Source organism: Anolis sagrei, chromosome X, assembly GCF_037176765.1.
Source record: "Anolis sagrei isolate rAnoSag1 chromosome X, rAnoSag1.mat, whole genome shotgun sequence".
Lineage (NCBI taxonomy): Eukaryota > Metazoa > Chordata > Lepidosauria > Squamata > Dactyloidae > Anolis > Anolis sagrei.
Genome location: NC_090034.1, coordinates 50,632,376 through 50,658,618, shown reverse-complemented (window position 1 = coordinate 50,658,618; position 26,243 = coordinate 50,632,376). Strand labels below are relative to the sequence as shown.

At 43.7% G+C, this 26,243-nt stretch overlaps 1 protein-coding gene across 1 annotated transcript in view; it reads right to left on the bottom strand.

Moving 5' to 3' along the window:
- The window catches only part of MAU2 (MAU2 sister chromatid cohesion factor), a 33,575-nt gene that overhangs the window by 3,343 nt on the left and 3,989 nt on the right, over positions 1-26,243 (bottom strand). Inside the window, exons 2-18 of the mRNA XM_060785167.2 lie at positions 25,847-25,864; positions 25,419-25,484; positions 21,677-21,772; positions 21,471-21,565; positions 21,050-21,077; positions 18,317-18,472; positions 15,695-15,841; positions 15,442-15,532; positions 13,772-13,875; positions 12,407-12,484; positions 10,727-10,792; positions 10,535-10,618; positions 7,220-7,269; positions 6,861-6,938; positions 6,654-6,765; positions 6,298-6,388; positions 4,736-4,863 (exon numbers count right to left, since the gene is read on the bottom strand). Of these exons, the coding sequence (XP_060641150.1) occupies positions 4,736-4,863; positions 6,298-6,388; positions 6,654-6,765; positions 6,861-6,938; positions 7,220-7,269; positions 10,535-10,618; positions 10,727-10,792; positions 12,407-12,484; positions 13,772-13,875; positions 15,442-15,532; positions 15,695-15,841; positions 18,317-18,472; positions 21,050-21,077; positions 21,471-21,565; positions 21,677-21,772; positions 25,419-25,484; positions 25,847-25,864 (1,488 nt within the window). The remainder of the gene's footprint in view (positions 1-4,735; positions 4,864-6,297; positions 6,389-6,653; positions 6,766-6,860; positions 6,939-7,219; positions 7,270-10,534; positions 10,619-10,726; positions 10,793-12,406; positions 12,485-13,771; positions 13,876-15,441; positions 15,533-15,694; positions 15,842-18,316; positions 18,473-21,049; positions 21,078-21,470; positions 21,566-21,676; positions 21,773-25,418; positions 25,485-25,846; positions 25,865-26,243) is intronic.

Here is a 26,243-nt window from a genome sequence, read left to right as displayed (position 1 = left end):
CGAAGGACTCGATACGGCTTACAAAGGCCAAGGCCGCCGACAACAACAACATACAATACACAATAAACTCATAAGCAAATAATAAAACATCAAGCAAAACAGTAAAACAATAAAACAATGACACCGTGACGCAATTCAAAACCAAAGGCCGGGCCAAATGTAATGGACAAAGTTTAAAAAGTGACAGGTAATATGTAGAGGTATTTGGGTAGGTACAATGTGCAGATAATCCTGAATCTCTAGCAAGATGCATTTGGGACTTGAAACCAGGAGCTTCCTATTCTGGAAAGGCACACTGGAACAGCCAGGTCTTCAGGTGCTTCCTAAAGACAGCCAACGTTGGGGCTTGTCTGATGTCCTTGCGGAGAGAGTTCCAGAGTCGGGGGCTACCACAGAGAAGGCCCTGTCCCTTGTCCCCACCAAACGCGCCTGCAACACAGGTGGGATCAAGAGCAGGGCCTCTCCAGATGATCGGAGGGAGCATGCGGGTTCGTAAACGGAGATGCGGTCACGCAGGTAGGCAGGTCCCAAACCGTTTAGGGCTTTGTAGGTAAGCACCTGCACCTTGAATTGGGACCGGAAAATGAACGGCAGCTAATGGAGCTCCTTAAACAGGAGGGTTGACCTCTCTCTGTAAGGAGCACCAGTTAACATCCTGGCTGCCGCCCGCTGGACTAGCTGAAATTTCTGAGCCATTTTCAAGGGCAGCCCCACGTAGAGCGCATTACAGTAATCCAATCTAGAGGTGACCTAGGCATGGACCACCCCGGCCAGATCAGCCTTTACGAGGTAAGATCACAGCTGGTGCACGAGTCTCAATTGTGTAAAAGCCCTCCCGGACACCACCGACGCCTGAGCCTCAAGTGTAAGTGATGAATCCAGGAGGACTCCCAAACTGCGGACCTGTGACTTCAGGGGGAGTGAAACCCCGTCCAGCACAGGTTGCCACCCTATACCCCGATCCGGTTTTCGATCGACCAGGAGGACCTCTGTCTTGTCGGGATTAATCTTCAGCTTGTTCCTCCTCATCCAGACAGCCACAGCAGCCAAGCACTTGTCCAGCACTCAAGGGGATTCCTTGGAATTAGGTGGAAATGAGTAGTAGAGTTGTGTGTCATCTGCATAGAGACATCCAAAACTCCGGATGACCTCTCCCAGCGGTTTCATGTACATGTTAAAAAGCATGGGAGATAAAATAGAGCCTTGCGGGACCCCACAGGTCAAAGGCCAGGGGTCCGAGCAGGCATCTCCCAGCTTCACCATCTGGGATCGGCCCTCCAGGAAGGACCGAAGCCTGGACAATACCGTGCCCCTGAGACCCATCCCAGAGAGCCGTCCCAGAAGGATACCATGATTGATACCATGGTATCAAAAGCCGCCGAGATGTCCAAGAGGACCAACAGGGGCACACTCCCCCTGTCAAGCTGTCTACGGAGGTCATCCATCAAGGCGACCAAAGCAGTCTCGGTGCCATGGCCAGGCCTGAAACCAGACTGTGACTGGTCCAGGTAATTGATGTCATCTAGAAAACCCTGGAGCTGGGAGGCGACCACCCGCTCCAGCACCTTGCCCAAAAACGGGAGGTGGGAGATTGGTCTATAGTTGTTCAGCACCGTGGAGTCAAGGGGAAAAGTATTTCCACTGAAGCTTTATCTCCAATCCTTGTTTCCATTTTTTTTTCAAAATTCAATTTTCATAGGGACGGAAAATGAGGTGACATCTTTTGAACAGGGGCACAGACAGCAAAACAAACACCACAGGAGTATTGCCCCTTCCCTACGCTATTCAAAGCTAGTGTATGTATATATGTGTGTGTACATATATATGTATATACTTGAGTATAAGCCAACCAAAATATAAGCCGAGGGTGGGAAATGCAGCAGCTCTGGTAAATTTCAAAATAAAAATAGATACATGTTTCGGAATATTGACATAAAACTGTAATTTAAGATAAGACTGTCCAACTCTGATTAAACCATTCTTCTAACCTTCTTCAATGTAAATGTGCTTACATATCCTTCCAATAATAATAAAGAGAGTAAAATAATAAATGCAGTAATACTAATAGAGGAAAATAATAAATGTAAAAATAACAACAATAAAGTAAAAGAATAAATATAAAAGAATAATAAAGTAAAATGATAAATGTAGCAACAATAATAACGACAGAGTAAAATAATAAATAACCTTGACTCGAGTATAAGCCAAGGGGGACATTTTCAGCCGAAAAAAGGGCTGAAAAACTAGGCTTATATTCGAGTATATACACAATATATATGTGTGTGTGTCTGCGCACACACACATAAGGTGGAGTTACACTTAAGAAATGTATCTATACAAATAACCTATTTTGGGTTATTGTGAGTTTTCCGAGTTGTATGGCCATGTTCCAGAAGCATTCTCTCCTGACGTTTCGCCTGCATCTATGGCAGGCATCCTGAAAGGTTGTGAGGTCTGCTGGAAACTAGGAAAACGGGGTTTATATATCTGTGCAATGTCCAGGGTGGGAGAAAGAACTCTTATCTGTTTGAGATAGGTGTGAATGTTTCAATTGGCCACCTTGATTAGCATTTAATGGCCCAGCAGTTTCAAGGTCTGGCTTCTTATTGCCTGGGGAATCCTTTGTTGGGAGGTGATTAGCTGGCTCTGACTGTGTCTTGTCTGGAATTCCCCTGTTTTTGAGTGTTGTTCTTTATTTACTGTTATGATTTTAACAGCTTAAAGGATTTCCCAAGGAATATAATTAAAACAATAAAACCAAACAGTAAAACATCATAAAAAGGCATCAACCGACATCAACAACTAGTAGCCAGGAAAAGTGGGCAAGTTGAGATTTGAGAGAGCAGGACAAGGGGTTGTGTAAATGCAAATTATAGGGCCAGGCTGGAAATAAAAGTGCTGGAAAACCAAAACAATAAATGAGGACTAGTGAGACCTAATCGGTAGCTGAACCGTTATTCAAAGGCAGATTGGAACATCCAAGTTTTCAAGTCTTTACAGAAGGTGGACTGAGTGGGGGCTAATCCGATCTCCCTGGGGGCCACCACCGAGAAGGCCCTCTCTCTCATCCCTGCTAACTGCGCTTGTGATGGAGATGGAACCAAGAGAAGGGTCTCCCCAGCGGATCTTAGAGCTCGCGCCGGTTCATGGGAGGAGATACAGTCACAAAGATAAGCAGGACTTGAATTGTTTAGGGCTTTGTAGGTAATACCTGTACTTTGAATCGGGACCGGAAACTTATCGGCAGCCAGTGGAGCTGCTTCAGTAGAGGCATCGTCCGCTCCCTGTAACTAGTTCCGGTTAATAACCTGGCTGCCGACCTTTGCACAAGTCATAGTGGACTACAGGAAAGACAGACCAGAAATCCAGCCCTTGGTCATAAATGGAAACCAAGTGGAGCGGGTGGCCAGTCTTAAGTTCCTGGGTGTAACTGTTAAGGAGGATCTGACCTGCGGCGTTTATATGGCAGCATTGCTGAAGAAGGCCCAGGAGAGACTGTACTGTCTAACACTTCTAAGGAAACCCCAAAGGCCATCCAGTCCAACCCATAAGAGACAGACAGATAGAAAGATGGATAGATAGTAGGCCTGTTCAATGCATGGTTCTAAAATACTTACAAAACTAAAATTCTGGTGGTGAAAATTTCAGAACTCTTTCAAAAATTTAATTATTATTTCATTATTTTTTATGACAGAACCAATTAGGAACTGCCATTCATAATGAAATTTTGAGAGTTTTGTTAAGAGTTCTGATATTTTCACCACCAGAACTTTAGTTTTGTAAGTACTTTAGAACCATTTAGAACAGGCCTAATAGATAGATAGATAGATAGATAGATAGATAGATAATAAGACGGAATGGTTGGTAGGTAGGTAGGTAGATAGACAGACAGACGGAGATCGATAGATAGATAGATAGAATGGTAGATGGAGAGAGAGAGAGAGAGAGAGATGGATAGAATGGTTGATAGATGGATAGATAGAAATGGTAGAGATGGATGGATGGATAGATAGATAGAATGATAGAGAGATGGGTGGATTGATAGATAGATAATTAGATAGAATGGATAGATGGATGGATAGAATGGTAGAGAGATGGATGGATGGTGGATAGACAGACAGACAGAAAGGTCAACAGATAGGTAGATAGATGGATGGTTGGATTAACAGATAGAAAGGCCGATAGATAGGTAGATGGATGGATTAATAGATAGATAGAAAGGTCGCTAGATAGATAGGTAGCTGGATGGATGGATGAATAGATTGATAGACAGACTTCTAAGGAACCAACAACGGAATGAAAAACTGTTGTGCTACAGAGTGTGTCCAAACCTACTGCATCTGCATATGGTTTAGTAACTGCACAGTGGCAGATAGGAAGGCGCTCCAAAAGGTCGCCACTTCTGCACAGAGAATCATTGGTTATCCTCTTTCTCCCATTTTTGGAAGACTTTTATAAATCCCACTGCATTCTTGGGGACCCATCTACCTGGCATATTCCTTTTTTGAGTTATTACCGTCTGGCAGATGGTACAGGGTGACAAAAGCAAGGACAAACAGACTGAGAGATAGCTTTTATGTTGAACTCCATGGTTTTGCACTGATGTGGCATCGGGGGCTGTGCGGTAGTGGTTGGGGCGTGGAGGAATGGGTGTGTTGTGCATTTCATTTTGTTGTGCAATAGTACAATGACAATAAAGCTGGGAAGCTTGGGTCTCCGAGAAGAGAGAACGTACCGTGATGAGATTATGCTCCGGGAGGCTGCAGGCCTCGATGTGGTCCTGCAGCAGCTGCTGGGAGAAGTTCTGGTGCATCTGGGCCGCTTCGTGGGCATCAATGGCATTCCCACAGGCTTTGTTTAGGTCTTTAGGGGCAAAGTAGGAGAGAGAGAGAGACAGAGTGAACAGAGCAGCGGAAAAGCAGGTCAAAGAACACTCTGACAGCTATACCAAAATTTAAGAGTCAATGAAAGACCAGTCTCTTCTGGCAAGAGACCGACCCAGTCGATCTGTAATTATGAATTTTAAAGTTATGTACTGTGCCTACTGTCTTTTAATAACAATAGACATTGTGAGGACAGGCGGGTAATAAAATAATAATAGTAATGAAGTCTGTGAGGAGAGGCAGGTAATCAAACTATAATGATGATGGAGGTCATGAGAAAAGTTGGGTAATACAATACAACAACAATAATAAAAATAATGGAGGTTGTGAGGAGAATGATAGAGCCCTCGGTGACGCAGAGGGTTAAATTGCTGAGTTGTTCAACCTGCTGACTGAAAAGTCGGTGGTTCGAATCCAGGGAGCGGGGTGAGCTCCCGCTGTTAGGCCCAGCTTCTGCTAACCTAGCAGTTTGAAAACATGCAAATCTGAGAAGATCAATAGGTACCACTTCTGTGGGAAGTTAGCAATGCTCCATGCAGTCACGCTGGCCATACAACCTTGGAGGCATCTACGGACAATGCCGGCTCTTTTGCCGGGTGCTTTTGTCATTCCGCAAGAGCCTAAAGACATGGTTATTTGAGAAGGCGTTTGACTAAGTGCTACAACAATTGGCAATGACGACTGGAACGGAATATGGATTATGAGATTGGTTTATGATTCTAAGATGAGATGATTTAGTGTAATTTGTATTATTGTTGTTGTTGATATTGTTGTGTTATTGCCTCATTGTAAACTGTTTTTATATGTTGTACACCGCCGTGAGTCGCCCTAGGGCTGAGAACGGCGGTCAACAAATGCAGTAAATAAATAAATAAATAAATAAATAAAGGGAGACGAGTACCAGCACCACCACCCACCCCGCAGAGTCGGACATGACTAGACTTAATGTCAGGGGAAAACCTTTACTTTTACTTTCAGAGGAGATTGAGGTAATAAAATAATAATGGAGGTTGTGAAGAGAGGCGGATAATACAGGAAATAATAATAATAATAATAATAATAATAATAATAGTAATGGAGGCTCAAGGCAGAAAAAGAGGCCGGTAAGAAACTATTATTATTATTATTATTATTATTATTATTATTATTATATTTTAGGACAGTCAGTGTTGTGTAGTTTGGACACTGGGCTAGGAAACCAGGGTTCGGATCCCCACTTAGCTGTGGAAACCCAATGGCAAGTCCTACTCTCTCAGTCTCAGAGGAAGGCGAGAGCAAAATCCTCTCCCGACACTCAAACTAATGCATTATGTTGGCACTCTTTGAAATCCCTAGTGATCCATAAAATTGGGGTGTCTTCAAGTGTATTTTAAATATGGAGTGAAGAATGCCAATATATAACCCCTGAAGTTACCTCGCAAGAGGGCCGAGGACCACAGCTGCACAGACATATCCGGGATCTTGCTGGCCAGCTGCATGGCCGGCACCACCATGTTGTTACTCTCCTAGGGGCAACAGGAAGACGCTTAAGTGATGGGGTCAATAAAGTGGATGATTCCCTTTGAGTGGGGAACCATTCACCTGAGTCAAACTATAGTCAGCCTGCACCTTTAAAAGCAAGCTCTCAAAGGATACTTGCTGTGATTGACTCCAATTTTTGTGACTTTCCTAAAGCAGTCAATAACAAACTTGAGGCAAACTGGCTGAGCGATAATTATGTTTTGCATCCCTGAAGAGCGGGACTGAAAAGGCTTTCGAGGGCTTACGTACCCGATGGTTCCCCAAAACATAGAAGATGTGGCCCAGAAGGACCAAGGAGCAGGCTGTCAACCGGTTCAGGTCTTCCGCGTTTGACATCTTCAGGGTCTCCCGCAAAAACCGCCTGTGGGAGCAAAAGTGAGGAAGAGGAGGAAATGCCACTTTTGCGGGTGCACTTCACGCCAGGAAGGAAGAGGTAGCCAAGCTCAAAGCACTCACTTGGCTTCATTGTAGCGCCCTTGGAAGAAGGAGAAGAGTCCACGGATGTAGAAGGCGGCAGCACGAAGGCAGTGGGAGCTGCATACAAGAGCAAAGCCGTCACTTTATTTACATCACACCAATTCGAGGTAAAGATATGACCACAGACATACGGATCCACAACAGAAGGGAAAACCATTCCAAGGGAGACTTAGAGGTGGCTTTGCTTCTGAAATAGAATCTATTTCAGAAGCATTTGTAATAAATCTCCCATCCAAGTCCTAACCAGGGCTAACCCCACATTGCTTCCAAAATCATAGGGGATCTGGCGCCTTTAGTCCTAACCTCATAAATATATGGCCTTAACCCAGTAAACATACCTCACAGGGAAGTTGTGGTCGGGATTTATCCTTTCCAATAAACTGTATAGCTAGACAAGAAGAGACAAAAGGAGAAAAAAAAAGGCTTTACTGTGCATTCCTGGAAGGACTGAGTGAGTTTTACATACACTATTTCCTGGCAAATCAGAATCCAATGGCAACAGTTACAGTGCGGAAAGAAGTATTTAGTCAGATACCAATTGTACAAGTTCTCCCACTTAAAAAGACGAGAGAGGTCTGTAGTTGACATCATAGGTAGACCTCAACTATGAGAACCAACATGAAAAAAAATCCAGGAAAAAACAATGTCTGATTTTTAACGAATTTATTTGCAAATTATGGTGGAAAATAAGTCTTTGGTTCATAACAAAAGTTCATCTCAATACTTTGTTATATATCCTTTATTAGCAGTGAAAGACATCAAATGTTTTCTGTAAGTCCTCACAAGGTTGGCACACACTGTTGCTGGTATGCTGGCCCATTCCTCCATGCATATCTCAAGAGCAGTGATGTTTTGGGGCTGTCGTTGGGCAACACAGACTTTCAACTCCCTCCAAAGGTTTTCTATAGGGTTGAGATCTGGAGACTGGCTAGGCCACTCCAGAACCTTCAAACACTTCTTACAAAGCCACTCCTTCGTTGCCCTGGTTGTGTGCTTGGGATCACTGTCATGCTGAAAGACCCAGCCACGTTTTATCTTCAGTGCCCTTGCTGATGGAAGGTGGTTTGTACCCAAAATCTAACGATACATGGCCCCATTCATTCTTTCATGTATACGGATCAGTCGCCCTGGTCCCTTTGCGGAGAAACAGCCCCAAAGCATGATGTTGCCACCCCCATGCTTCACAGTAGGTGTGGTGTTCTTTGGATGCCACTCAGCATTCTTTCTCCTCCGAACACGACGAGTTGTGTTTCTGCCAAACAGTTCCACTTTGGTTTCATCTGACCATATGACATTCTCCCAATACTCTTCTGGATCATCCAAATGCTCTTGAGCAAACTGCAGTTGGCCCCGGACATGTACTGGCTTAAGCAGGGGGACACCTCTGGCACAGCAGGATCTGAGTGTGTTACTGATGGTAGCTTTTGTTACATTGGTCCCAGCTCTCTGCAGGTCATTCACTAGGTTCCCCCGTGTGGTTCTGGGATTTTTCCTCACCATTCCTGTGATCATTTTGACCCCATGGGGTGAGATTCTGTGTGGAGCCCTAGATTGAGGGAGATTATCACTGGTCTTGCATCTCTTCCATTGTCTAATTATTGCTCCCAGTTGATTTCTTCACACCAAGTTATTATTATTTATATTATTTTATTTACAGCTTTTATATTCCGCCTTTCTCACCCCGCAGGGGACTCAGGGCGGATTACAGTGTACACATATATGGCAAACATTCAATGCCACATTTTGACATACAAACATATACAGACATACACAGAGGCTATTTAACTTTTTCTGGCCACCGGGGAGCTGTCGTTTTCATTGTCCATCTGCGACACTGATGAAGCACTTCCGCATTCCCCGCATGCTTCCCCGCTGGAATGCTTTTGCTGGAGTCTTCTTTATGGCCTCATAAATCAGTTAATTTAGCCTCTCCACACTTGCAACTGTCTTTCGGGTTGCAAAGGTCGACAACAGGCTACACACAATTGGTTGGAAACCCACTCCAACCCGGGCTGGCTTCGAACTCATGACCTTTTTGGTCAGAGTGATCTTAATGCAGCTGACACTCTGCCAGTTGTGCCACAATCCCGGTGCTTGTCTATTGCAGATTCAGTCTTCCCAGTCTGGTGCAGGACGACAATTTTGTTTCTGGTGTCCTTCGACAGCTCTTCGGCCTTCACCATAGCAGAGTTTGGAGCGTGACTGCTTGAGGTTGTGGACAGGGGTCTTTGATACTGATAACAAGTTTAAATAGGTGCCATTACTACAGGTAATGATACTACACTTGATCTTAGCCAAAAGGCCGAGAATGATATAATACCTGCACTCTCGGGGCCAGATTTTTTTCCACCTGCAGTAGGATCCAAGAAAATCTCCATCCTATTATATGCAGATGACATGGTTCTAATTTCACTCACCCAAATTGGCCTGAGAAGACTGCTCTCTAAGCTTGGTGCATATTGTTATAAAGAAAAGCTGAACATCAACTATAATAAAACAAAGGTAATGGTGTTTGGAAGAAGACACTCTCAACACAGATGGTCCATCAGGGGTCACCAAATAGAACAATGTCAGGAATTTAAGTACCTTGGAATCCATTTTACGGAAAGACTATCCTGGAAACCCCATGTAGAACACACTAAAGCAGTAGCTTTGAAATCTGTTGGAGCAATACTCAGATTCTACAACACTGCAGGGGGTCATCTAGTTGTCCCAGCCCTTAAAATATTTCAGAGTAAAGTTATAGCCCAGATTTTGTATGGTGCTGCTGTCTGGGGATGGGATGAGTCTCAGACAGCAAAACTGGAGGCTCTCCAGAACACATTTCTTAAGAAACTACTGAGACTCCCACCGGGCACCCTGGCAGCCTTGGTCTGGGCAGAGGTTGGTCTCCCCTCCATTAGATCACGTGTTCATTTTACCCTATTTAATTATTGGAGAAATGTAAAAGACTCCTCAGTTCGGGTTCTTTCCAAGGGATGTTTTGAACAACTAGCAAAATGCAAAGTCTGGAACACTAGATACCAGAAGCTGCTGGAATTTCACCCCACTCTGTCTGATAAGCCTTCTATCTTGAACTCAAGGGAAAAACTCCAGGAATTTTTTTAAATAATTGTGCCCACCATGATAGGCAGGCCATTAATAACTCCAAATTCTCCCACTGGTTTAGACTGTACAAACTTGACCATGATAGGGCTATCTACCTGACTAGGCTCACATTTCCAAAACTTAGACAAGCCTTCACTGCCCTTCGTTTTCAAAGTATACCCACAGCAGTGATTGATGGCAGATATATGGGCACCCCTCTAGCTCTTCGTTTATGTGTTTGCGGGGCCCCGGAAATTGAGGATCTGCCTCACTATTTGCTTTTCTGCCCTTTGTATTCTGATCCAAGAACCAAAATACTTGGGTTTATTCTCCACCTCCTTCAGACCAACACTGTGTCCGAAAAGATTTTCTATCTCTTGGCTGACACTAACCCCGTGGTTACTCAAAAGGTCTCTCTTTTTGCCCTGGCAGCACAGAAAATCCGGGCAAAACTAATCTCTGATATTGCAGTTGACTGTGCTGGGGATGCTTTCAACTAATAGTGGCTAATATTTTTCTCTGCTCAATTTGAGGTTTTCCAAACCCAAAATCAAGGCTCTTCTTACCTCTTGATGCCGGTTCCCTTCCCGAATATAGACGCTGGCAAGGTTGGTCACGATGAAAGCCCACAATTCCTGATGTGTGGTCAACTGTGGCAAAGAGGAAGGAGCAACAACAGAGGAGTCACCATTAAAACACAGTTCACATCAGTCCGCAATTCCTCCACTCTTCAAAGTGCAACCCCTTAGAAGTCTTACCCTGAGCGCTGTAGTGAATTGGGCTTCGGCATTGTCCATGCAGTTGACAGAGATGCAATACAAACCCTGAAAGAGGAATAAACACTTCAGGAAACAAAGCCTATTGTCTCTAGAATTGGGGGGAGGGAGGGAAGCAGTGTGCATAAAAAGAGCTTCTCTGCATCCCAAAACACAATGTAATCATAAGGTGAAAGGTTTTGTGTTTGCAGCTATGAGCCAATTCATTTTTCTACTCAGAACGGAACAGAAACAAAAAAGGGAAGTAAGCGTATCATGGTTTCCTCTCCTAGCAAGGGATGTCTATCTTGCACTCAATAGCCTTTGAGATACCTTCCAACTGGTATGTAGGTTTGTTTATTACCCCGTCTCCCCATGAGTCCTCCTTACAATTAGTTTTACCCCTTTATCTCACCCAGTTGTTTTTAAATCATTTTATGTACATGCGACTCGCTCTTTGTCCTTATGTTTGGTTCTTATGTTCTATGTATATTGTTTATATGCTTTGATGTTCTATACTTTAATGTCATGTTGTTTATTTTATTCTAATTTTGAATTTTTGTATTGTAATTTGTTGTTCGGGCTTGGCCCCATGTAAGCCGCTCTGAGTCCCCGTTGGGGGAGATGGTGGCGGGGTATAAATAGTTTATTATTATTATTGTTGTTATTATTATTATTGTTATTATTTGATTGCTGCAGTAAATAATGAACACGGCTCAGAAACAGGAGAATTCCAGACAACAAGCTATCAAGCACCAGTTAACACCGCCCAGAGGGTGCCTCCAGGCAACAGAGGCCAGACTACCTCTATGAAGATACCCTCAGTGATTGACTCCGCAGCTTCATGGCCACTCAAATGATATTCAATCTTGCTTATTGCAACATTCATACTTGCTTTAAACAGATAAGGGTTCTTTCTCCCACCCTTGACATTCCACAGATAAACACACACTCCACTTGCTTCACTACCTCTATGCAGATACCCTCACTGATTGACTTTGCAGCTTTGTGGCTCCTCAATGATATTCAAGCATGCTCACTGCAACATTTGCACTTACTTTAAACAGACAAAGGTTCTTTTCACCCATCCTGGAGATTATTCCACAAGAATATATACACTCCACTTGCTTCACTACCTTTATGCAGAGGCCTTCACTGATTGACTTGGTAAACTTCATGGCTACTCAGTGCTATTCAAGTTTGCTCATTGCAACATCCACAATTGTCTTATCAGACAAGGGGTCTTTCTCCAATCCTGGACATCATTCTACAGATCACTGCCAACAGAAACTCTGAGGATGCCATTAGCCACAGATGCAGGCAAAACGTTAGGAGAGAATGCTACTGGAGCATGGCCATGCAGCCCAAAAAACTCACAGCACCCAGTGCTTCCAGCCATGAAAGCCTTTAACAATACATTCTATGGATTTGCTTCAAACATGCCACAACTCCCATCATCACACTCCACAGACTATTTCCATCATCAAAGCTAGAACTTTAAACCCCTCTCATAGGTAGAAGAATTCTGCTTTACTGAGACTTCGGTGAATTCTTGAGTCACGAAGGTTGGGAAATGGTGAGGCCCAGGAAGGCATTGAGCAACATCCATTTGTTTTAAAAAGAGGAAACTCAACTGACACCCACCAGTCCTTGGAAAGACCAACTTTGTGGGTTTATACTCACCAAAAGAGTGTGAAGCTGAGCTGCGTGATTCGAGAACAGCCGGGGAGACTGCTGGCATAGTTGGCAAACCTGGGAGATCTTTTGGGAGAGAAACACAGCAATCTTATGCTCTTTTCTGGCAGGATCTTGTCTCAGCAAATTAGGAAGCCCCCCTGCCCTTCTATTTTTGCAAGGTACTGGTCTCCCCAACTATGGGTATCTTTTCTTTTAATAGTGTTTTAGCTCTCACTTTAATGCTGTACCCTGCCTCAAGCCACAAGGGGAGGGGAGAATAAATGTATTATTTTTATCATCATCATCAGCTTGAGTACCCAGTGCTGTCCGGGTTATTTGAAAAAGTCATGTTTTATTTTACAAAATGCAGAAGGTTCTGGGTAAACTACACATCATGCCAGGTTAATCCCAAGAAACTCCATCCGTACTTAAAGTGTATGTTGGGCAAGTTTGCTCTCTAAATGCATCAGTGGTGTGGTTCAGTGTGCTCTCTGGCTGCAGGGTAAACTACAACTCCCACCATGGTGAGTCAGTCCCCCCCCCCCCAAACCCCTCCAGTATGTTGAGTTACCCATAGGTATCATTCAGATTCATCGTCGGTGGGAAAAACAGTTTATCTGGTTGTAGGTGAACTACAACTCCCAAAACTCAAGGTCAATCACTTCCAAACCCCTCCAGTAATCAAATTTGGGTGCATCAGATATGCACGCCAAGTCTGGTCCAGATACATCGGCTTTTGGTTTCACAGTGCTCTCTGGATGTAGGTGAACTACAGCTCTCCCAATTCAAGGTGAATCCCCCCCCCCCCCAAAGCCCTCCAGTATTTTTGGTGGTCATGGGGGTTCTGTGTGCCAAATGTGGTCCAGGTCCATTGTTGGTGTGTGTCCCAATGCTGTGTCTTGATGCAGGGGGAATTACAACTTCCATCATGTTGAGTCAGTCCCCCTATCCCCTCCAATATGTTCAGTTGCTGATCAATTCCTCTCTGTTTGCTGTGCACCACAGAAAAGAGTAGGAAAGGGTTAAGGGAGAGGCAGTGGGCAGGATCATGCAAATTCCACACCAATTGAGAGTGTCAGAAACAGTGGGATGTCTGTGGTGGAGGAAACATATAATCTAGGATGAAAGGCAAGTCTTCACTTGGGTGGTGGGCAGGATGGTGTTTGTGAAGGACACTGGCAGGGCCTCTTGGACATCTTCATGGCATTCAGTATAACCTGCGATGTCATTGGAGGAAAGGCCATTGGTGTATCTTGAGTAGTGGGAGCTATAACTATTTGTGGAAGTGGGAGCCTGCCTGTGAAAGTGGGCACACCAGTCATATACACACAGACATATTTTCACTTTTATTATGGATAAAAATAGATTTACCTCCTGCAAGGCGGTTGCTTTGTGACCTGTGACAAGGCGACACATGATGATGTGCTCCAACAGGATCACTTGAAAGGATGATAAGATTGGGCTGCAGTCCAGCACTGAATGAGAAAAATAAAGTGGGGTTCTCGATAAGGAACTGGGACAGAAAACACAGATTCTTTGAACACACACACACACACGTTCAAAGCCACAAGAATGTTTGCTCAAATCCAGGACAATTGAAGAATCAGTTGTTGACTGATTACAAAAAACAAATCAATTTCAGATTTTCTGAAAGACTTTTTGAGCCATAAGAAATCTAATGATGTCTAACAACCTGAGGTCATGGATATCAGTAACTCTGGCAATTTGGATTTAGCCAAGTCTGTAATGGTAAGATTAATATATTGACTATTAATTAGATTGTCTTCTTAACTACAGCGAGTGTGGAAGGGGTCAGAGTGCTTTTGTGTCTTTTTATTCATTTATTTACTGTATTTTTACCCCGTTCTATCTCAACCCCAAAGGGGACTCAGCGTGGCTTCCAAATATGCAATAATTCAATGCCACATTAAGACATAAACAAACCCCATACAAATTACATTGGGCATTTAAATACATTTAAATAAGCAGTTAAAAACAAAGCACATAGTTCCAAAATCATACTCCACAGTAACATATAATATATTTGATGTTCATTCGTTCAGTCGTTTCTGACTCTTCATGACCTCATGGACCATCCCACGCCAGAGCTCCCTGTCAGCCATCATCACCCCCAGCTCCTTCAAGGTCAAGCCAGTCACTTCAAGGATGCCATCCATCCATCTTGCCCTTGGTCGGCCCCTCTTCCTTTTTTCCTTCCATTTTCCCCAGCATCATTGTCTTCTCTAACCTTTCCTGTCTTCTCATGATGTGGCCAAAGGACTTCGTCTTTGCCTCTACTATCCTTCCCTCCAATGAGCAGTCGGGCTCTCACATCTGTAGGTGACTACGGGGAATACCATTGCTTTTATACTATGCGTATCTTCGTTGCCAGTGTGATGTCTCTACTCTTCACTATCTTATCGAGACTGGACATTGCTCTCCTCCCAAGAAGTAAGCGTCTCCTGATTTATAATATATTATAATATATATTATAATCAATATATTATATATGTTAGTATAGAATATATTTATATATCTGTTTTATATTATTATACATTTTAATATTATATCAACTTATATTATATTATATATGTTATATTTGAATATATTATATTCATATATGCCTGTGTTATATTATTATTACATTATATAATTAATATGTTATTTTATCATTACATTATAATTATATACATTATAATTGAATATATTATATGTATATGTGTGTGTTATATTGTTATTATGGCACATAGTAATTCATACATGTAATTATTGTATGTAATACATAACCTCTAAAATAGAACTGATTCATCTACAAGTCAATGTAAGTATTGTAATTTTTATTTAAAAAGAACCAACTTCTTGATTTTTGAAGATGAAAAATGCTCAGTTTAAAAAAGTCCTGTGTGAAGAAGATTAGTAGCAATGCGATGGGAATGAATATGAGAAATTATGGGGATCGTAATGAGGGAAGTCTACTATTTAAAGGAAGCACTCAAGCACCAAATCCCCACAAAGGCACAGAAAACGTTCCTGTTGCTCACTTTTTAGTTTCTCCAGCTGCATCAGTGCTTTGTCAGTGTACTTCTGCGCCTTCTCCAAATAGCCAGCCTGCATGGAATGCATCACCGTGACCTGGAGGAGAAGACCAGGAAGACTCAGCAACAAAAGGGCTTCACCCAGCACAGTGGAAGTCTCGAATCCATGGATCATACATTGGCCTTTGCTGGTAAATGACAATGCAGTAGTCCCATCTGATATACTCAATGCACAGACCGACCAAATACAGTGGCTTACCAGGTAAACCAGCACACACATATGCTCCTTGGGCAGCCAGTGGAAGAGATCAGCAGGATTGCTGGGAAGGATCTCATCATCATGGAGGGTGGAGATGGTTTGGATGCACTGCTGGAGTTGCTTCAGGCAGGGCTTGACACTTTTCACCTGACAAAAAGAGAAGGAAGTTCTTCAGGAAGAGAAACGCTCCTCCATGAAGCCGCACTTGCTCCCCAGCGTATAAGCCGGAGATGGTGGTTCCGACACCTGTCCTCTTACTTCATATGCCCAAACTGAAGTAAATCAACAGCCCAAAATTCCACCCATTAAAACACCATTTGTCAGTATTTTCAGGGCTTGTTCCCCAAACAAAAGGACTGACAAGGTATACAAACTTCTTTGTATACCAGAAACACCACAGATATTATCCTATAGTAGTCTAGTGATCTGAGACTTAGAAGCCAGAGTTCGAATCCCTACTCTGACTTTGGGCAAATTACACCTTCACAGCTGTTATTGAACCCCAGCTTATTGCACAACAAGCAGGCTTCAGAACAGGGAAAAACTGTACAGCTCAAATTCTTAACTTGACCAAGTATATTGAGGAAGGCTATGAGAAAGGCTGCATTACTGAAACAGTTTTTGTGGACCTTAAGGCAGCCTATGACACAGTGCAACATAGGAAATTGTTGCATAACATCTACCATATCACCCAGGACTATGATTTTACAAAAATTGTCCAGAGCCTCCTACAAAACCGCAGCTTCTATGTGGCCATCACCACATAGGCAGAAAAAGTAGACAGAGGAGGCAAAAGAATGGTCTACCTCAAGGCAGCGTTCTTGAACTGACCTTGTTTAACATCTTTCCTTTTTTTTCCGTGTCAGGAGCGACTTGAGAAACTGCAAGTCACTTCTGGTGTGAGAGAATTGGCTGTCAGCAAGGACATTGCCCAGGAGATGTCCGGACGTTTTGATGTTTTACCATCCTTGTGAGAGGTTTCTCTCATGTCCCCGCATGTGGAGTTGGAGCTGACAGAGGGAGCTCACCCGCGCTCTCCCCTGATTCGAACCTCCGACCTGTTGATCTTCAGTCCTGCCAGCACAAGGGTTTAACCCATTGCACCACCAGGGGCTCTGAACATCTGCACTATCTATCAGCCACAGCCACCACCCACAAAGAGCTTTATATATGCCGATGAACTTAGCCTAAAAACACTTTTAAACAGTTGAGAACCAACTTAATACCTGAAAGATCTCTTCAGCTTTACAAAGATAAAACTACCTGAAGCCTAACCTTGCCAAGTCACAATGGTGTGCTTCCCATCTAAGTAAGCCAACAGGAAACTGAAGGTTACCTGGGAAGGACAAGAGCTCAAACACTGTTTCAATCCTAAAGATATCGGCGTCACCTTAGATAGAACACTAATATTTAGGAAACACTGTGAGAACACCAAGCATAAAGTAGCTGCACGCAGTAACATCCTGTGGAAACTTACTAGCAGCGCATGAGGTGCAGACCCAAATTGATAAGAACATCAGCCCTGGCCCTGTCTGACTCAACAGCTGAGTATGCCTGCCATTTGGCAAAAGTGTGCCTACATGAAGCAGGTGAATATATCACCGAATAAGACATGCAAAATAATCCCAGGATGTCTTAAACCAACACCTGTTGATAAGAGTCTACAAGCTAACTGGGATTATCCCACTCCACCCCCCAATGTGCGACGGTAAGTTGCTGCCAATTGCGAGAGAAATAAGGATGAACACTGTGAAAGCTAAGCACAGTAAAGCTCTCAGTAGACTCAAATCAAGGAAAGGTTGCATGAGAACCAGCATTCCTTTAATGTTCCCCCAGTGACAGAAAGAGTACCACTCTGGGCAGCTAACCCAGGAAATCCCAATTGGATGCCCCCCCCCCCCCCACGAGGGTCTTCCTCTGGGGCAAACCAAGAATGGTCAACTTGGAAGTCCCTGAACAGACTCACAAGCAGAGTGGGCAGATCAAAAGGCAACCTGGCAAAATGGCACTGTCTAGAAGAATCCTCCACCTTGTGTGACTGTGGAGCAGAACAAACAACTCTGCACCTGTATGCTTGCCCACAATGCCCTGCCTCATGCACAAGGGAAAAACTGTTTAAAGATACAGACAATGAAGTCACTGTTGCCCAGTTTTGGTCAAAAATTATTTAGCTGCTTGGGTTCCTTCTATTTTTATCAGCTTTAAGCTTATTCATACAATGCTTTTGACACGAAATAACCTTGTCGGCTTCAAAGCAAAGATCTCCAATTGAACCAATCTTGTCAAGAGAACTAGGATAGGATTGCCTTAGGGTGGTTGTCAGTTGGAAACAACTTGAAAGTACATTAAAATTGACAGAATGTAGAAGACATTCTAAAGAACTTCATGAGATAAGTGGGGCATGTCTTTGCCATTTGAAAGCACAACCTCCCCTTCAAGTGAAATCAGAGCCAACCATTTCTCTACCATCCTTTTCTCCCTTTTGACTGAAGATCAGAGCAGCTCAGAGTAAACCACATTCATCATTATCAAACTATGTCCAACCCATTAAGCAAAGAGACTCCTCCCACCTCCAAATCAATGCATGAGGGAATTATTTGGGCCTCAGTCCCATCCACTCACCTGTCCAGCGTCCAGGTAATGTGTTACCTGCAGCACCAGAAAGAACACCCGCAGCGACTCCTTCTGGATGGGGTTCCCCTGCCAGTTCTCAACTATCTGCCCACAGAGCGTGAGGAGTGGGTGGACCTCCTGCAGCTTCCGCTCCATGAGAAGCAGCTGTGAGAAAAGGAAACAAACCAGTGAGCTTGGAAGTGCATTGAAGGCATGTCCAATGCATCTCCATTCCCAACTTCAAGGAATCTGAACTTTCTCCTAAGCGTATCACAACTCAGCACACCTTGAAACAATTCCATGTTTCTCTATTTGAAATCTGGGCCTCTGAAACACATGGAATGTTGAAAATACAGATGACTGAAGGCATTGCTTAGATCATTGGTTCCCAACCCGTGGGCCACGAGACCTAAAATAAGGTCCACAAGACATGCAGGGAAATTGCAAGGAGGAGATGAGAAGGAAGGATACGCCAGCGTGTTGTTCTTGCCAGTGCTTTCTTGGCCTTGGGAGGATTCCCAGACCAGGGTGGAGAAGGCTCACCTGGCAGCATACACAGGGAGCGAGAGAGTCCCCCAAAGTTATTATTATAAGCACCCATTGTCAAACACAAGAGTTTTATCAGAAAGCAGCCATTTGTAAGACTTTGTCTAGTCCCCCAAAATTATTGTTGTTATTCTTATTAAAGCCATCATACATTCATTTATTTATTTATGACATTTATATGCCGCCCTTCTCACCCCGAAGGGGATTCAGAGCAGCTTACAAAATATATATATATATATATATATATATATACACACACACACACACACACACACACATATACAATATATTATTAGCAGAGTACAATATCAGTATTAAATGTTACTATATTGCACTATACCATTATATTGTAATATTATTAGTAAGATTAAATGCAATATAATATATAATTATAATATCATATTAGTATTATATTGCATTACATTATAATATTATAAATATTATATGTAAATACAATGTATGATATTATATTATATTATTAGCATAGCATAGGAGACAAGGTGGAACTGTCGCCTGGCCTCCCCTCTCTCTGGCCCAGAGCGGCAGTTGGTGGCAGGGGGATGGGTCCCTAGCTGATGACATATGCAGGAGACAAGGTGGAACTGTCCCCTGGCCCCCTTTCCCTTCACTCTCATTAGGGATAGTTTTTTGTCTCGCACTCCACTTTTTGTATTTTTTTTCAACCTCAGCCCCCTCTCCTCCTTTTTTTTAACACGAGAGTTAACAAAATCCATGGATAATAACACAGCTCAACAAAAAAAAAGTATCTTGGTATCTTCATTTTTAGGCCTGTTCCTGGGTTTATTTGGGGTACTGATTCAGAAAATAGCATTGGATAGACCACATCAGCTCTAGATTATTAAATATGCGAGCAAGCAGATGGCGACTACTGAATGGCATATGTTCTGTATCAGAAACTAGAACTGATGTGCTCTATCCGATGCAATTTTCTGAATCAGCACCTGAAATAATCAAACCAAATCTGAAGTTGACCAAAAACTGATTTGTAACCCTTTTGGTAGAAAATGTTGGAGAATGGTCCCTGGACAAAGTGGTCACCGGTCAAAAAAAGTTGGGAAACAGTGGTTTAGATGTATTAATTAATTACTGTAGCCTTATGGCTCCTGTCTCATAACTATCAACTGATGCTCCAAGAAGGTTTCGGGGTCCCCTTTACTGATATTTAATAAAAATTAAATAAAATTACAATGAGCCCTGAGTGTTACCTGGGAAGGAATCCCAATGGAGCATTGCAGCACACCAACATACCTGGGAGTCACTCTGGACCATGCTATGACATACAAGAAGCACTGCTTGAATATCAAGCAAAAAGTGGGTGCTAAAAATTATGTCGTACGAAAGCTGACTGACACAACCTGGGGATCACAACCAGATACAGTAAAAACATCTGCCCTGGTGTGCTTTGCTACTCTGCTGCTCAATACGCATGCCCAGTGTGGAATACAACTCACCATGTTAAAACAATGGATGTGCCTCGAAATGAGACATGCCGCATTATCACAGGATGTCTACGCCCTACGCGACTGAATAAATTATACTGTTTAGCCGGTATTGCACCACCTGACATCCTTTGGAAAGTAGCAGCCAGTAATGAAAGGACTAAGGCAATGACATTTCTGGCCCACCCCTTGTTCGGATGTCAGCCAGCACGCCAACACCTTAAATCAAGAAACAGCTTCCTAAGATCGACAGAGATACTCGTTGGAACACCTCAGCAAGTAAAAGTCCAAACGTGGCAGGAAAAAACCCAAAACATCAATCAGTGGCTGAGACTGGATGAGAAACTCCCTCCTGGGTACACAGAAGACTGGACAACTTGGAAGGCAATAAACAGACTGCACTCTGGCACCACGAGATGCAGAGCCAACCTTAAGAAATGGGGCTACAAAGTGGAGTCCATGACATGCGAGTGTGGAGAAGAGCAAACCACAGACCACCTACTACAATGCAGCCTGAGCCCTGCCAAATGCACAATGGAGGACCTTTTTACTGTCACACCAGAGGCACTCCAAATGGCCAGCTTCTGGTCAAAGGACATTTAGTATATTGTCAAGTTTTTAACTTTGTGGTTTTTCTATATGTTCTAACTGACACAATAAGATTTTTTACAATGGAGGATGGCAATGGCCCATTGTGCTTTTCACCAGTGTAACAAAAGAGGCACAGGAGACTTACCATGCCTTTGCTCAGGAGAAACAGTGCTCTGGAAGAAAAGACTGCATATTAAGATCCTAAAAGGCAAATGCGACTTATCAGGAATGCAGTATATTCCCACCAATTGAGAGTCTGGTTCCTGTGTTTTAACCCAAGTATTAACAAGGAAAATATAGGTCTCCTGTGGTATGAAATCTCAAAAGGACATAGACATGTGATGCCAAGTTAGGAAGCATGAACACACACAGACAACTAGCAATATTCCTTCCATATTGGTAGGGGGTGCTAATTCAAATCTTCACACAATTCCCAGCAAATCCTGATACAGATCTCTCCATGAAACTAGTAGGAAATCAGGAGAGAGAGTTCAAGGTATTCAGACATCATTCTAGAATTCTCTAAGTCTACTCCCTACAGATAGAAAAACCAAGATTCCACGTACCGGGTATATTCTGATCCTACCACACGGGCATACTCTGCTCCGACCCCGAGAAGATCACAGGCAGAGACCAAATCCTTTTCCAGCGTGTGAAGTTGCTGATTAAGAAAGACAAGGATACATTTGAATAATTTTCCTAATTTTCTTAGAAGGTTCCAGCATTTTCGTGGTGCTTTAGCCACTTCAGCAAATGCCTACAATACACTTACCGCAAGTTGAAACAGGAGGCGGCAGTGCCAGTAGGGAGTCTGCTGGGAGATTTGGATGGCTTTACGCAGCAGCGGCTTTGCGGTATCCACAGAGTTCTGAAACGCAACAAAAATTAATCTGTGCTAGCAAAACCTGGAAGAGGTGGGAACCTCAAGGCTAATAGAAAAGAAAACATGACTGTGTTAATGCCTTGAACAAATGTAGCAGGTGCAGGAAAGATTATTTTGATGACTTAATTGCACTTGCATTCTAACATATAAGTAAGCTGGCTAACTAGACAAAATGGTCTAGACAAAATGTGTTGTTGAAGGTTTTCATGGCTGGAATCACTGGATTCCTGTGAGTTTTCCAGGCTGCCTGGCCAAGTTCCAGAAGCATTCTTTCCTGATGTTTTGGCTGCATCTATGGCAGGCATCCTCAGAGGTTGTGAGATCTGTTGGAAACTAGACAAGTGACGTTTATATACCTGTGGAATAATATCCAGGGAGGGAGAAAGAACTCTTGTCTGCTTAAGGTAGGTGTGAATGTTGCAACTGACCACCTTGATTAGCATTTAATGGCCTTGCAGCTTCAAAGCCTGGCTGCTTCCTGCTTGGGGGATCCTTTTAGGAAGGTGTTAGCTGGCCCTGATTGACTTTTGTCTGGAATTCCCTTGTTTTCTGAGAGTTCTTCTTTATTTACTGTCCTTATTTTAGAATTTTTAAAAATACTGGTAGCCAGATTTTGCTCGTTTTCATGGTTTTATGGTTTCATACTTTCTGTCCACGTTTGTGGATTTCAGTGGCTCATCTGTGTAGTCTCACATGGTGGTTGTTAGGGTGGTGCAGCATTTCTGAGTTCTCAAATAATATGCTGTGTCCAGGTTGGTTCATCAAGTGCTCTCCTATGGCTGAATTCTCAAGAGGGATCCTCTCACCTCTGCAGGAGTCTACCGTGTATCATGCAGCTGTGGACAAGTCTACATATGGACCATCAAATGCAGCGCCCAAACATCAATCAAAGAACACAAAAAGCACTGCAGACTAATTCAACCAGAGAAGTCAGACATAGCAGAGTACTTGATGAACCAACCTGGACACAGCATATGATTTAAGAACACAGAAATGCTGGACTACTCTAACAATACTCTACCAGTATTTAAAAAAACCCTCTAAAATCAGTACAATAAATAAAGAGAAACACTAAAAAAAGGGGGGGGGGAATTCCAGGCAGGAAATCATCGGAGCCAGCTAACACCTCCCAACAAAGGATCTCCCCAGGCAGGAAGCAGCCAGGGTTTGAAGCTGGAAGGACATTCAATGCTAATCAAACTGGCCAATGGCAACATTCAGACTTACCTCCAACAGACAAGAGTTCTTTCTCCCATCCTGGACATCATTCCACAGATATGTAAATCTCACTTACCTAGCTTTCAACAGACCTCACAACCTCTGAGAATGCCTGCCATAGAAGTGGGTGAAATGTCAGGAGGGAATTTTCTGGAACATTATTTATTATTATTATTATTATTATTATTATTATTATTAACTTTATTTCTACTCCGCAAAATCTCCCGAAGGACTCGATGCGGCTTACAATGGCCAAGGCCGCCAACAAACAACAACATACAAATATAACAGTAAAACTCATAAGCAAATAATAAAACATCAAGCAAAACAATAAAACTCTAAAAACAATGACACCATGACGCATTTAAAAACCTAAAGGCTGGGCCAAGTGTAATGGATAAAATTGTAAAAGTGCTGAACTTGACATGAGGTATGTAGAGGTTTTTGGAGGGAGGTGCAATGTGCAGACAATCCTAGTCTCTAATAAAGTGCATTTGGGACATGATGCCAGGAGTTTTCTAATCTGGAAAGGCACACTGGAACAGCCAGGTCTTCAGGCTCTTCCTAAAGATTGCCAACGTTGGGGCTTGTCTGATGTCCTTGGGGAGAGAGTTCCAGAGTCTAAGGGCCACCACAGAGAAGGCCCTGTCCCTCGTCCCCACCAAACGCGCCTGCAACGCAGGTGGGATCGTGAGCAGGGCCTCTCCAGATGATCGAAGGGAATGTGTGGGTTCATATATGGAGATGCGGTCACGCAGGTAGGCGGGTCCCAAACCGTTTAGGGCTTTGTAGGTGAGCACCTGCACCTGGAATTGGGACCGGAAGATAAACAGCAGCCAATGGAGCTCCTTAGACAGGACGGTTGACCTCTCTCTGTAAGGTGCGCTAGTTAACAGCCTGGCCGCCAACCGTTGGACCAGTTGGAATTTCCAAGCCGTTTTCAAGGGCAGTCCCACGTAGAGCGCATTGCAGTAGTCCAATCTAGAGGTGACCAAGGCATGGACCACCCCAGCCAGATCAGCCTTTATGAGGTATGGTTGCAGTTGGCGCACGAGTCTCAATTGTGCAAAAGTCCTCCCGGCCACCGCCGACGCCTGAGCCTCAAGCGTAAGTGACGAGTCCAGGAGGACACCCAAACTGCGGACCTGTGACTTTAGGGGGAGTGTAACCCCGTCCAACACAGGTTGCCACCCTATACCCCGATCCAGTTTACGATCGACCAGGAGGACCTCTGTCTTGTCGGGATTAATCTTCAGCTTGTTCATCCTCATCCAGATAGCCACAGTGGCCAGGCACCCGTCCAGCACCCGAGGGGCTTCCTTGGAGTTTGGTGGAAAATAGTAGTAGAGTTCTGTGTCATCTGCATAGAGGTGGCACCTAACTCCAAAACTCCGGATGACCTCTCCCAGCGGTTTCATGTAGATGTTAAAAAGGATGGGAGACAGAATGGAGCCTTGCGGGACCCCACAGGTCAAAGGCCAGGGGTCCAAGCAGGCGTCTCCCAGCTTCAACAACTGGGATCTACCCTCCAGGAAGGATCGGAGCCACGACAAAACCGTGCCCCCGAGACCCATCCCAGAGAGTCGTCCCAGAAGGATACCATAATCGATGGTATCGACAGCCGCTGAGATGTCCAAGAGAACCAGCAACCACACTCCCCCTGTCCAGCTCTCTGCAGAGGTCATCCATCAAGGCGACCAAAGCTGTCTCGGTGCCGTGGTCAGGCCTGAAGCCAGACTGTGACTGATCCAGGTAATTGATGTCATCTAAAAAACCCTGAAGCTGGGAGGTGACCACCCGCTCCAGAACCTTGCCCAGAAAAGGGAGGTTGGATATTGGTCTGTAATTGTTCAGTACTGTGGGGTCAAGGGAGACCTTGTAAAGGAGTGGGCGAACCACATCCTGTTTTAGTTAAGATGGAAAAAACCCCTGCTCCAATTATGCATTAATGATCAACACAAACCAATCAGTCAACCCATCCCTGGCCGATTTAATTAGCCAAGACGGGCAAGGATACAAAGCCGACATGGTCGCCCTCACAGCACCAAGGACCTCCTCCACGGTCTCAGGAAGAACAAGCCTAAAAGAATCCCACAAAATTGGACAAGCAGATGCCTCAGTCACCTCCCCTGGCACTGTGATGAAATTGGAGTCAAGCTCAAGGCGTATCTGAGCAACTTTGCCTGCAAAATGGTGTGCGAACTCACAACACCGAGTTGCTGGGTCATCGAAGGTCTCTTCCACCACGGGTGGGTGAAGGAGTTCCCCAACAGCCCGAAACATGGCCAGACAGCCTGGAAACCTCAAAGCAACACTGTCTTGACTCATTTTGCACTGAAATGAGGCATTTGTTTAAACCTCCTTTAACCACAACTCTCACAAACTACTGGCACAAAAAGTTATCTCCACCTACCTCTTGGCAATACAACTCAGACAAAAGGCTGGCGGCTTCAAATTTAACATCTTCAAACTGTGGGATCTGGTAGCATTCATATGTTAAGCTAACATACTATTTTCTTGTTTGCTTGTTGTATTGGAACTGTGCAGTTTTACAACTGCAAAGGACTTTGAAGGACACCCAATCCGTGTTGATAGTAAATGCAACATCTGCCTCAAAAGAGACAAGCTTCTGCTTAAATGCTTCCAAGGAAGGGATATATTGAGACTATAATGCAGAGGCGATTCCCAAAATAAACAGAAGAATGACATTTCTCATAACTTGGACCAACATGTGGAATCAGTGAGTGTTTTGTTCATGTATAATTATCTCATGCTAATTTTGGGTGAAAAGTCAATTTGGGACAATCTCAGCTTTCCTAAGACTAGGACAAAAAAGGATACATGCTGCGATATCAGCCACTGTAAAAGAGAAAAACAAAACATTGTTGGAATCTATGCAAAAGGAGCTACAACCACCATTATCTCATAGCCCTGAGCCATGGCAATTCTACTGGTATCAAACTGCATTAATTCTGTGATCTAGATGCACTTTCAGACAGACAGCGATGAAACAACTAGATAAGAATCTGAAATGCAAAGATATACAACTGAAATGTTTTCGTATCAGCATTCTTCATTGTTGAGGTCTCAATTCCATACATGGGAAATATGATGGTACGACTATCCTTGGTGCTTATAATCCATATCAGTGGTTTTCAAAGTGTACTCTACATACTGTGGTGTGGTGGAGGCTCCTTCTTTGGAGGCTTTTAAACAGAGACTGGATGGCTATCTGTCG